Source organism: Perognathus longimembris, chromosome 5 (assembly GCF_023159225.1).
Source record: "Perognathus longimembris pacificus isolate PPM17 chromosome 5, ASM2315922v1, whole genome shotgun sequence".
Classification (NCBI taxonomy): domain Eukaryota; kingdom Metazoa; phylum Chordata; class Mammalia; order Rodentia; family Heteromyidae; genus Perognathus; species Perognathus longimembris.
In genome coordinates, this window is record NC_063165.1 from 72,854,198 (window position 1) to 72,867,930 (window position 13,733).

The following is a 13,733-nucleotide window of genomic DNA, read 5'->3' on the forward strand; positions in this document are numbered from 1 at the left end:
TCGCTGATTTTGGGCGGGGACGTTGAGTTTGGGGGGAGGGGCTGCTTTTCTCGTTTTGTTTTTTAAGAAGCACTTTTGTGCTTTGTAATTGGTAGTATTTCTAGGATTTTTCTAAAGTATCTAAGCTCTTGCATTTTTAAAAATACTGGTACTAGGCAACAAGATTGTTGAATCTCCTTGAGTTTTTTAAGGAAAAAGCTTCCTGTCTGTCTCCTCCTCCCCCCACCGTGGGAATGTTCGCTTTTTCCAAACGCCAGCCAAAAAGTGTACGGCTGTTTTTGTTCTTGTGATTAACATTGCTAATATGAAAACAATTCTTCAATCACTTTATAAACATATAACACAATTACTCAAATATATAACAATCTCTTAAACATTGGGGGGCAGCTAGGTGTGGTGATCCAAGCCTATAATCCCAAACCTAGGGAGTCTGAGGCAGAGAGATCAGGAGTCAAAAGCTAGTCTGGACAGGCTCTAAAAAAATAAAACTAAAAACTAAAATTCACTTCTACCTGTTGATTCTCCCCTGATTGTTGATTTAAGTTAAAAAAAAAAAGGGTAAATCTGTTGTTTAAAACACTAAATCTCAATAAGTGGTTAATTGGAGATAGGACTCTGACCGGGACTTTTCTGCCTTGGCTGACTTTGAACTGCAATCCTCCTGTCTCTGTCTCCCCAGTAGCTAGGATTACAGGTTTGAGCCACCAGTGCCTTGCTCTTGGGGGTGGAGGGTGTTTTTTTGTTTTCTTTTTACAGTTTCCTATTCATTCATTCATTTATTTATTTATTTATTTATTTATTTATTTATTTTTGCAGTCCTGGGCCTTGGACTCTGGGCCTGAGCACTGTCCCTGGCCTCTTCTTGCTCAAGGCTAGCACTCTGCCACTTGGGCCACAGCACCACTCCTGGCCTATATATGTGGTGCTGGGGAATCGAATCCAGGGCTTCATGTATACGACGCAAGCACTCTTGCCACTAGGCAATATTCCCAGCCCTCCTAATTTTTTTTATAGCAAGCACAGAATGCCTGAAAAGTTTATCATGCAATCCACAAAATGAGTGAAGCAGTCTATAACCCTTGATTTTTTTTTTTTTGGCTTGACAATGTTTAAGCTGCTGTAATAACTGTTAGAGCAGAAGAAAAAGAAAAATAGATTTGAAAATTTCCTTTGGAATGTGCTTGCATATTTAAACGTGGGTGTGCCCAGCATTCCAAAAGTTCTCATCCCTGAAAATCTATTCAGCTACTGTGGAAAGCAGCCTACTTCCTTTGTGCTCTGCTAGACCTGGGCTTCCTGCCCAGATCTAAGGATGGATTATACATGGTATCACTGCAGGAATATGTTGTACATGATTTATTTCAAAGGACATGTGGCAGTTTATCCTGCAAACAGCAAATGCAATCACCATTCTCTCTGGTTTTAGGTTTTCATTTTTTCAGCAAAGTGGGGTGTGTGTGTGTGTGTGTGTGTGTGTGTGTGTGTGTGTGCTGTACAGTACAGTACTGGGATTTGAACTCAGGATCTTGACTCTTTCTAGGCTACCAGTCCACAGAACCACAGCTCTAACCCTGCTTTTTTGTTGGTTACTGTGGAAGTGGAGTTTGGTGAAATTTTGCCCAGGGCTGGCAGTTGAACTGCAGTCCTCTAGATAAGAGAGGTAAGAACCTCAAATATGTTCCTGTCTGGATGAGCTCCAAACCTTGATCCTTAGATCTCAGCCTCCTGAACAGCTAGGATTCTAGGCAAGAGCCACCAGCACCAAATAGAAATGTTTAGTACTTGTAAGGTAATCATTGTGATTTGGGGAGTACAAAGATGAGTAAGGCATAGATATCTACCTCTTAAGTCCCCACAATCTGGTTAGGAAGAGTAATGAGTAAAGAAATCATTATAATGCAAGGGAAGGAAGGAAGAAAATGGTTGTACACTGCTAGTTTGCTAAGCATGCTACATTATATAATCCATTAAAAAAACCCAATGAGCAGGCATCCTGAAGTCCCATTTTTTAAAAACATTAGGAAAGAACTGAGTTTTTTTTAATACATATATATTTTAATATAATCCTATTAAGGTGCTGTTCAGAGGAGTTACCATTTCCTAAGTCAGGTAATGAGTGCAATTCTTTTTGAACAATGTCTTTTTAGACAATGTTTCCCTTTCCTCTCCCTGCCCCACAAGTTGCATAGATCCTTTTCCACCTAGTGTATACTGAATATCATGATTGCTTTTGTTCACCCTTCCTGTGTCCATTTCTGTGCCCCTCCTTTTTTTCCTCTCTTTTTGTGCTGGTACTGGGTCTTGAACTCAGGGCCTGACCACTGTATCATAAGCTTTTTTTCCTCAAGGAGAGTGCTCTACCACTGGAACCACAGTTCCACGTCTGGCTTTTTCGTGGTTAATTGAAGATAAGAGCCCCCTGGACTTTCTGCTTGGGCTGGTTTCAAGCCTTGATCCTCAGATGCCAGCCTCCTGAGTAGCTAGAGTTACAGGTGTGAACCACCGGAGTCCTACTTCATTTTCTAAATGATGAAAAGGAAGGCAACCCTGGCAGCAAAGAGATTTTTTTTTTTTTTAACAGTCCAGGAGTCATGATTCTAAGCTTATGAACAAGGTAACTGGCAATAAAAAAAGAAAATGGGAAAGGTAGGATGAACAATAAGTTGGGAGATTTGCTGGACTAGTAGATGTAGAAGAATCATAAAAACTCAATACAAAGACGGGTTTCTGTAATTAGTTGCATGCTGTGAGAAGCTGGCATTATAGCAAGAGATAGTGTATTCTCAAGAGCCCCTACCTTGTTCCTCCAGACAGTAAGATTATTAGAGCCACTATGTCTATCCTGCACTGGTGCCAGCTTACAGCCCCCAAAGGATTGTTGCTATCCAATTCATTCATATTTTGCAATGATTTTAGGAGTTTTAAAAATAGTGCCACTCTGTGGAGCACGGGTGGCTCTTGCCTGTAACTCTAGTTATTCAGGGGGTTAAGATCTGAGGATCACCATTCAAGGCCAGCCCAGGTAGGCAAGTCTGTGAAACTCTTATCTCTGTTTAACTATGAGAAAATCAGAAGTAGGACAGCTGTGGATCAAGTGGTGGAGTTCTAGCCTTGAGCACAAAGGCTCAGGGATTGCACCTAAACCCTGAGTTCAAGCCCCAAGACTGGCACCCAAAAAAAAAAAGAGAGAGAGAGAGAGAAAAAAAGAAAGGGAAGAGGGAAAAGAAGAAAAAAAGAAAGGAGAAAAGAAAATGGTTCTACTCAAAATATGATCCAAAGCCAGATGGCAATGGCTTACACCTGTAATCATAGCTACTCAGGAGGCTGAGCCCCCAGGATCTTAGCTGAGATCTGAAGATCAGATTTCAAAGCTAGACCAAGAAAGAAAACCATGAGACTTTTCTCTCTAACCACCAAAAAGGTAAAGTGGGGCAAAAAGACAAAATGGAGCAGTGGCTTGAGTGGTAGAGTGTGAAACTTGAGCAAAGAATGCTCAAGGACAGAGCCCAAGCCCTGAGTTAAAGCCCCGGACTTTCATTAAAAAAAAAAAAGATATGGCCAGATTCAAGTTTGTCAGCTCACAATGAGGTAAGTGTAGAAATTGAGAGTAAGTATCTAGAAATTTTGATGCTGGTACTACAGGTGAATTCAAGGCTTGTGGTTCTTGCTGAGCATTTTCCACTCGTGGCTACTGCTCAACCACTTGAGCCATACCTTCACTTACAGCTTTTAGCTGGGTAAAAGTAAGGATCTTTTGGATTTGTCTACCCACACTGGCTTCAAACCTCATTTCATCCTCCTACATCACTTTCCAGTTTTTTAAAACTTCAGTAAGCTCCAAATTGAGATCAAAAGAAATCTAAAAGTTCTAGAACTCTATTTCTGCTGTATTTTCTAAGGAAGTGGTACCACCCACTTAGTTACCTATTACTCTAGAAACCTTGAACTCTTCCTGTCCTGTTGCTTTACCTCCAGTGTAATATCCAGCAATCTTGAGCATCACCCCTTGAAAATCTGGGTCCTTTCTACCCCCTCCTGCAGGGCTCTAACACTCTTAATGATTTCCAGCACCATCCATTACCTCCAAGCCAATATCCTGTCTAGCTTCTGCCCCTGACAACAGTCCTATGCTATCAGAACAATATCTTTAAATGCATGTCTGACTATGTTATCCACCTGCCAGTACCCAGCCCTCAGGATGGTTTTGTCTTCATAACTTGGCAAGCAAGGCTCTCCCTTCCAGAACCACCTACTGCTCCCTTCCTTTGCCAAGTGGGGAAGACCTACGTGGTGTTAGGTGTTGGAGTCCCTCCCAGGGGCCAGCTTAGGCAGAGCACTGTACACTGAGGCAAGGTGTGCCTGCTCCATTTGGAACTGACAGCAGTTTGCGGAAAGTTACTATTCAGAAAGACAATGATAAACTGAGGGTGGTGGGCCACACCCATAATCCCAGCCTTCTGGAGGCTGAGACAGGAGGGTTACAAATTTAAGGCTCACCTGGACCACAGAGTGAGACACCTGCAGCCCAATGTTTGTTGGTTAATTGAAAATAAAAATCCCAAAAACTTCTCTGCCGGGGCTGGCTTCCAACCATGATCTTCCTGAGTAGGCAAAATTAATGCATGAGACACCAGCACTCAGCTCTCACCCTTGAATTCTTTCTTCAGTGAGATGGAGAACCCGTCATTTCTCAGGGTTGAGTTTTTTCATGTCATTTGACCTGGTTGAAAAGAAAGCTTAGCCAAATGCTATTTTTCTAAGGCAGGACTATTTACAAATATTTACAGATATCTACAAAGTGCCAGAAAACCCCATAACGAAGTCTAATTGAAGAATTACAAAATATTCCAAATTAATTAATCCTTGACAAGAAAAGAACACACGGCCCAGAAAAGCTGGGAGGAAAATAAGGCTTTTAATAACAAATATGAAAAACTTAGCATAAAAGTTAGGGATGCAATTAATGTGAAGTAAACAATCAAATAATTTGTAAAACCCAACAAGTTCTTAATTTAATAGAAATAGGCTACCATATGCTACTAAATAATGTGTCCATGCTGGGAGCCAGGGTTTCATGTCTGCAATCCTGGCTATTCGGGGGACTGAGATTTGAGGATGGATGTTGTTCAAAGCAAGGATGGGCAGGATAGAAAGTTCTTGGGTCTTATCTCCAGTTAATCACAAACAAGCCAGAAATGGGGCTGTGGCTCAAGTGGTAGAATGCTAGCCTTAAGCAAAAATAAAATAAGCTAAGGGACAATGCCCAGGCCTTATTAAGTTAAGCCCCAAGACCAGAACAAGAAAGAAAGGAAGAGAGAAAGGAGAGAAAGAAACAAAGAATCCATCTATGAATGTTTTTCAAACTAGCCTGTGAAGTCATCTCTTCCCACCTCATTAGAAAGACTAAGAATTCATTAATCAGATGATAAGATCTCTAGCACTGATTACAGGATTAATGTTGAAATTCTATTCATAAAGTAAGTCCCCTTTTACAAGATAATTTCAGATAAATTAGTCTCAAGCATGGAGAAAGCTAAATCACTCATTTTACCTAAGGAAAAGGAAAATAACATTGGGCCCAGGAGTAACTGTGGACCATGGAGTTTCAAGTTCCTCCATGTTTCTTTCAATTATACCATTTGTTGCCACATACACAATTCTGGGATGTAACTGTGATCACTCTTGGGCTAAAGCTAGTTTTCTCATTTCTTGCTTTTTATCTCAGTATGTTACTTTTTGGTGAGCGTTCCAGTATTTTCCTTATTAAGGACTTTTTTTCTTTTTTAAATGTTGTATAGGCTTGAATTTAGGGCCAGGGCACTGTTCTTTTTCTCTCAAGGATAGTGCACTACCACTTTGAACCATAGATCCACTTCCAGTTTTCTGGTGGTTAATTTGAGATAATCTCACAGACCTTTCTGCCCCCTACAGGCTTCAAGCCCCATCCTCAAATCTCAGCCTCCTTGAGTAACTAGGATTACAGGCATGAGCCACCAGTGCCTGGACTATCAAAGGCATTTTAAGGCTTCCATGGGCTCTTTAAAATACTTTACCCTGTGTTAACATTCTTATAGAGTGCCTGGTACTCATGGCTCATACCTGTAATCTAAGCTACTCAGGAGGCTAAGATTTGAGAATCACAGTTTGAAGTCAGCCCAAGAAAGAAATCTGGAAGACTCATCTCCAGTTAACCACCAAAAAGCCAAAAATGAAGGTCTGGCTCACATAACAGAGTGCTAGCCTTGAGCACAAAATACATTCTTTTTTTTTTCCAGTCCTGGAGCTTGAACTCAGGGCCTGAGCACTGTCTCTGGCTTCTTTTTGCTCAAGGCTAGCACTCTGCCACTTGAGCCACAGCACCACTTCTGGCCTTTTCTATATAAGTAGTGCTGAAGAATCGAACCCAGGGGCTGTACACAAAGCAAGCACTCTTGCCACTAGGCCATATTCCTAGCCCCGTTCCTGGGCTTTTTAAAAATGTATTTTGTGGGGCTGGGAATATGGCCTAGTGGCAAGAGTGCTTGCCTCGTGTACAGCCCCTGGGTTCAATTCTTCAGCACTACTTATATAGAAAAGGCCAGAAGTGGTGCTGTGGCTCAAGTGGCAGAGTGCTAGCTTTGAGCAAAAAGAAGCCAGGGACGGTGCTCAGGCCCTGAGTCTAAGGCCCAGGACTGGCAAAAATAAAATAAAATAAAAAGCTCAGGAACAAGCCCCAGGACAGGCAAACAAAAAAGTCTTAATATAGTTAGTGTATAGTGCAATGGAAAGGAAACCTGCCACATGGTCAAGTAGAGAAGAGTTTATTTGGGGGGAAGGCGGACTGATGGCCCCTACAAGATGGAGACATGGAGAGACAGAAGTGAAGAAAGAACAAGAGAGAGAGAGAGAGGAGGGGACTCGGGTTGAGCGGGATTAAGATGAAGGGATGCAGAAGTTATCTCAGAGCCTAGGGAACCTCTCATTGTCAAAGGGAGGTGGGACCAGGGCAGTTTAGGATGTGACCTCCGTGGATGAAGAAGTGACATCAGAGTTTGGGGGCCTTTGCTGACTCACAGGTGATTGACAGGTGATTACTGGTTTCAGGTAGGTGAAGAAGAAGCTGAGAGAGCTGTTCTCCCAGGCAGACCTAAGAATTAGTAAGTCGTGTGTGTGTGTGTGTGTGTGTGTGTGTGTGTGTGTGTGTGTGTGTGTGGGGGGGTACTAGGACTTGGACTCAGGACCTGGGTCCTGTCCCTTAGCTGGTGTTCTGCCACTTGAGCCACACCTTCATTTCTGTCCTTAATCACAGGTAAGACTCTCTTGGATTTGTCTGCCCAGACAGACAGATCTCATTCTCCTGAGTGGCTAGGATTCAACTGTGAGCCAAGGGTGCCTGGCTTCAAAGTACATGATAAGTGCATGGCACATTATCACTGTGAAACTTCCTACAATGAGCTTATGACAAGGAAAACAAACAATACAAGAGAGTGGCATTTGGATCTGTGGCCTGATAAGGAAGGTCCGCTCTCACCCAGTGTGAGTGAGCACTGTGCAGTGGCTAAAGCCTCTCCTCTCCTCCCCTCTCTTCTTTTCCCTTACCTTTCCTCTCTTCCCCTCCCCCCTCTCTCGCCTGTATCTGAGGCACCATTTTCCCCTTTTCTGGGACATCAGAACTTTATGTCCATTCCTGTTTGGGTTCTGGAATTCACATCAGTGGCTTCCCAGTTCCTCAGATGTTCAGCATCAGAATAGAAACCAAGTGTCCTCCTTGTTTGGATATGAGGAGCTGCAACTCTTCAGCTTCTGTAGTTTCATGAGACAATTCCCTGAGGAAAGGGTCTCCTGTGTGTCTCTGTACCTTCTACTGCTCTCTCTGCACAAACCGGACAAATGGGGTCATACACAGAGGTGATGAGGTACTTTAACACACTGTGATGTTGTATAAGCTTACAGATTACCATTTCCTTGGTTTTATAATTCATTCCTAGATTATGAACCTGTACTGGTTCTTGAATGTGTACATAAAACAAAGGAGTCTAATTATATTAAAATTATAAATTTTTTTCCAGGGATTACAGGACCATATATATTTAAGTGTTACCCATGGCCATTTACTTTAGTCTGAAAATCAGTGGAAATAAGAAATTTTAAAAATTTACTTAGCTAGAACTCTACTAAAAGACCAGTGTGTCTTTTCTTTTTACTTTCTCCCTTCCTTCTTTCCTTCCTTCCTTCCTTCCTTCCTTCCTTCCTTCCTTCCTTCCTTCCTTCCTTCCTCCTCCTTCCTTCCCCTCCCTCCCTCCCTCCCTTCCTTGCTTCCTTCCTCTCTCTCTCTCTTTCCTTTGCAATTTTGCTCTGTAGCTTAAGCTGGCTCTGAAGCCTCAAACTTTCAATCCTCCTGCCTCAGTCTCCCAAGTGCTGGGATGATAGGCATGTATCACCTTACTACATTAGTTTCCTCAATCAGTGAACATTCAATAATCTGACAAAAGATTTCAAGGGCTTGGAATGTGGCTTAGTGGCAGAGTACTTACCTAGCATGCATGAAGCCCTAGGTTCGATTCCTTAGTACCACATAAACAGACAAAGCTGGAAATGGTGCTGTGGCTTAAGTGGTAGAGCACTAGCCTTGTGTACAGAGAGGCTCCGAGATAGAGCTCAGGCTCTGAGTTCAAGCTCCAGGACTGGCAAAAAAAAAAAAAAAAAAAGATTTCATTTCATTGAAACAAGAGGATACAGCTCCCCCAACCTCCCCTGGTATGGAGACATGGAGAATCGTAATCATTACCTCAGTGATCTCCGAATTCTGAAGGTACCTCAGTACTTTACTTAGGGGAATACAGTATGCTCTCCTTCTAAAGCAAAATTAAATGGTAGCTTTATAAAAATAGTGGTTAAAAACACATGTAGAGGGCTTGCTTTACTTAGCTTAGCCTTACTTTGTGGGGTAAACCAAGCTTTTGGAGGGATTATTTTGAGTTACTAATACAATGCAAACTAATATTCTCAGTGTGGCAGGAATGGGGCAGTAGATCTTGTATAAAATATTGGTGGATCACACCTGTAATCCAGGCTATTCAGGAAGCTGAGACCTGAGGATCATAGTTCAAAACCAGCTAAGGTAGGAAAAAAATCCTTGAGACTCTTATCTCAAATTAACCGGCAAAAAGCTAGAAGTGGAGCTGCAGCTCAAGAAGTACAGTGCTAGTTTTGAACAGAAAAGGTCAGGTATAGCACATAGACCCTCAGTTCAAGCCCAAGACCAAGACACACACACACACACACACACACACACACACACACATCATCTACAAGGTAAAACCAAATTATTTTGTAGATTTCCCCGAAAGAGTAATCAAGTCCAGTAGTCATCTTGTTTTATAGTTCTCTGAAATTTTAATTACCTGTGAAGATTAGCTTCTAAAATTCCTACAGATATACTTACATAAAAGCATATACAACCTTATCTATGTAGAAGTATGCATCCAGCCAATTGCTACAATTAAATATATATGTCAATCATAGGGCTTGAACTCTGGGCCTGGGCATTGTCCCTGAGCTATTCAGCTCATGGCTAGTGCTAAAAAGATTTTTTTTCCAAATTTTTATTATCAAACTGATGTACAGAGAGGTTACAATTTCATACATTAGGCATTGGATACATTTCTTGTACTGTTTGTTACCTTGTCCCTCATACCCCCCTCCCTCCTCCCCCTTTCCCTCCCCCCCCCCCCCCGCCGCCACCGTGTTCAGTTCATTTACACCAAAGAGTTTTGCAAGTATTGCTTTTGTAGTTGTTTGTCTTTTTTTACCCTGCGTCTCTCAAATTTGGTATTCCCTTTCAATTTCCTGCATCCAATACCAGTATACACGGTTTCCTAAAAAGATTTTTTAAAAGCAAAGATAGAAAATAAAAATCTCACATTTTAATTTGAAACACCAGTGAAGTATCCCCTGCAAACAAATGTTTACCTCGAACCTTGAACAGGGAACCAACTTTCTCCTAATAATATCATATCAGTTTTGTACCTGTAGTCATCTCTCTTCTGAGAATTAAATTTTTATTACTATATTAAAATGAATAATAATGCAGTGTACTAGATGGTTGTTTTGTTTTTGTTTTGCCAGTCCTGGGGCTTGAACTCAGCCTGAGCACAGTTCCTGAGCTTCTTTTGCTTAGGGCTAGCACTCTACCATTTGAGCCACAGTGCTACTTCTTGCCTTTTCTGTTTATATGGTACTGAACCCAGGGCTTCATGCATGCTAGGTAAGCACTCTACCACTAAACCACACTCTCAGCTCCTGTAGTAGATATTTTAAGGCTTTGGGCAATGGTTTTGGTGCAGTTCTATCATCATGAAACAGTTGTCAATGCCTTCTGGATTTTTCTGGTTATAATTCTTCTAGGGAAGTTTTCTTGTTCCAATCCCGCTCCTCCCTTCTAGCAAGTTTTTTCTTTTCTTTTTTTTCTTTTCTTTTTGGTGGTGATACTGGGATTTGAATTCAGCTAGCAGGTACAAGTGATCTACCACTTGAGCCATGCCCACAGCTCTTTTTGCCATCGATATGTTTCAAACTATGTCTCTTTGCCTGGGACAGACAATAATTCTCCTATTTAAGCTTCTGGTGTAGCTGTACCAGGTCTCCCCCTACCCTTAACCTTTGCAGGAATGTAAATTCCTTTTCCCCTGCTTCCACTGAGGACCAAAAGGTGGTAGCCATCAGGCTTCCCAATATTGAAAACTATTTCAGGCTGGAAATGTGGCTTAGTGATAGAGTGCTTGCCTAGCATGCATGGAGCCCTGGGTTTGAGTCCTCAGTACCACATAAACAGAAAATGCCAGAGTGGTGCTGTGGCTGAAGTGGTAGAGTGCTAGCTTTGAGTAAAAGAGGCTCAGGGACAGTGTCCAGGCCCTGAGTTCAAGCTCCAGGACTGGCAAAAATAAAAACTATTAGAAATAATTTGTGGGGGAAAGTAAAAATCTCTCACCAAACCCTCACTTTCTGGTCAGCCTTCCATCATAGTTTTCTGTAGTTAGCAGAAATGGTTTTCTATTGTGAAGAAAGCTGTTTTCTCTTTACCTACTTATTTGCTCAATTATATTGGCACAGACCCATGGATTTTAATGTTACTCAGTGGTTTCTAGGTGATTCTGATGATTTGGTGATTTCTTTTTTCTTTTTGTGCTGTTACTGGGACTTGAATGCAAGGCCTGGGAAAAGACCCTGAGTTGTTTTGCTTAAGGTTGGCCCTTTACCACTTGAGCCACAGCTCTACTTCTGGCTTTTGGTGGTTAATTGGAGATGAGTGTTACATAGGCCGTTTCTGCCCGGGCTGGCTGGCATTGAGCCGCGATCCTCGTATCTCAGCCTCCTGAGTAATTAGGATTGCACGCATGAGCCACCAGCGCTGGGCCACATTGAACATTTTTTTTCATCCGCTGGCACAGCAGCTTTGTCTTGTAGTTTGCCTGTCCCAGCTTGGAATCAGCCTCGCATCGAAGGATGCTGGGGCAAAGAGCGCTGGTTCTTTTTGTTGGAGAATCAGATCTGAAAGCAAGACTTGAGAGATGCTGATGATGGGCCATCGCTTGAATTATGAGAAATTTACTAATTCCTCCTTTTCCACGGCTGATCATTAAAGGCCTGGCTCAAGGGCGACGGTTTTTATTTATTTTTTACTATTATCTTCTCCAACAGATCATCATATTGAGTCCGGAATGACCCGCGACTTTGGCCCAGAGACCCCTTCTCCCTCCCCCAAAGGATTCCCGCTCTCCCTTCCGAGCGAGGCCCAGCGTCCCCGCCCGCAGTACCAGGCGCGTCCTCCGGGGTGCACTGCGTGCCGCCCGCAGCGGCTCCGTCCAACCTGGGACGCCGGGCACAGCTTCGCCCGGGCACCACCGGGGAGGGAGAGGGCACGTCCGCGTCCGCGTCCGCGCTGCCACTTCCTCCCGACGCCGCCGGTGATTGGCTCCCGGGCTTATCATAAACGCGCGGCGGAGCCGCTGCGGCTGGCAGAAAACTTGCTGGAGGGCTGCGGGTGGCATCGCTTGGCTCTCCAGGCCGGGGCACCATGAGGTCGTCCTTGGTGCTGCTCACCGCCCTGGTGGCGCTGGCCGCCTATTACATCTACATCCCGCTGCCCAGCTCCATGTCCGACCCCTGGAAGCTGATGCTGCTGGACGCGACTTTCCGGGGCGCGCAGCAATTGGTGAGGTGCAGCCGGGCGCTGCTCCCCTCTCCCTCCCCGTGTGAGCGGTGTTGCCTGGCTGGGAGGGTGGATGGACGGACGGACGGACTGGGGACTCAGAATTTCGCCACCGTGTTGCACGGAGAACGCGTGTTTGTGTTCCCTTTATTTTCCAATCTCCCTTTAAAGGTGACTGAGCCCGAAATTTTCGGGGCAGCCCCCTTCGCCCCTCTTTGCAATCGACAAGCCAGATCAGTGTGTCTCGTGCCAGGGGTGAAGTTCGTGCACGGGAGTTGACAGCTGTTCGGCACCCTTTCTCCTCCCCGAATGTCCCTCTCCCCTCCCCCAAACGCCCTCCCCCTCCCCCTTCTTGGTTCGAGTGGTCCAAAAGCCCTCAAGCATCTTAGAAACCACCGGCCTGCATACCAATCACCACCACTGGGGCCGGCAGGGAACGAGTTAAATGTTGGGAAACAGATTCAGGCTCCCAGCAATGCAGAAAAGGGGAGCTGGAGTGGAAGGGCTCCGGGGACCCCGGTTTCATTGGTGCCACTTCTCAGCCCTAGCAAGGCGGCCGGAAGGCTAGGCGGGCGGGCGGTAGAGGTCCTGGAGGTGTTTGCCGGGGCTGCCCTCTGCTCGCCTCGCAGCGTTTGTTTTCCGTCCTTGAGGGTCAAGGAGATAGCTAACCTTTGCCTTAGCCTGGAGCCCGGCTTTCACCCGGAAGGGTAACTTTGCTCTCCTCTATGCAGGGGAGTGTGTTTCTACACCCCCTTCCCCTCCCTTTCCCCTGGAAAATGTATCCTGTTCTGGATTATTCCATGATAGGAGGTATTGTGTTCCTGTAACAGAACTGCAGTCTGAATCCAAGGCCCAGCCCTGTGAGTGGATAGTGTTTCTGAACAGACTGCCTTATCTAAACTCTTCTTGTGTGTGTGTGGGGGGGGGGGGAGGGGGGCAGGGGGGAAGGGAGGAAGAGGAGAGTGCGCCAGTATTAGGGTTTGAACTCAGGACCTGGGTGTTATCCCTGAGTGCTGTGTGTGTGTGTGTGTGTCTGTGTGTGTCTGTGTGTGTCTGTGTGTCTGTCCGTCTGTCTGCTCTGTGGCCTGAACTCAAGGCCTAGGTACTGTTCTTGAGCTTCTGTGCTCAGAGCTAGTACTCTACAATTTGAGCCACAGCTTCACTTCCTGCTTTCTTGATGATTAATTGAAGATAAGAGTCTCAGGGCCTTTCCTGCCAGGGCTGGCTTTGAACCATGATCCTCACATCTCAGCCTCCTGAATAGCTAGGATTTGGGGTGTGAGGCACCAGCACTGGACCTCTTAGCTTTTTTTGCTCAAGGCTGGCACTCTACCACTTGAGCTACAACTCCACCTTTGGCTTTCTGGTGGTTAATTGAAGAGTCTCACAGGCTTTTCTGTGGAGGCTGGTTTAAAACTGTGATCTTCAGGGCTGGGAATATGGCCTAGTGGTAGAGTCCTTGCCTTGCATACATGGTTCCTCAACAACCACATATGTAGAAAAGGCCAGAAGTGGTGCTGTGGCTCAGGTGGTAGTCCTGAGC

General features: G+C 44.5%; 1 protein-coding gene across 1 annotated transcript in view; it reads left to right on the forward strand.

Moving 5' to 3' along the window:
• The first annotated feature begins 11,882 nt into the window (after positions 1-11,882).
• The window catches only part of Nceh1 (neutral cholesterol ester hydrolase 1), a 45,477-nt gene continuing 43,626 nt past the window's right edge, over positions 11,883-13,733 (forward strand). Inside the window, exon 1 of the mRNA XM_048347112.1 lies at positions 11,883-12,193. Within this exon, the coding sequence (XP_048203069.1) occupies positions 12,056-12,193 (138 nt within the window). The 5' untranslated portion in view covers positions 11,883-12,055. The remainder of the gene's footprint in view (positions 12,194-13,733) is intronic.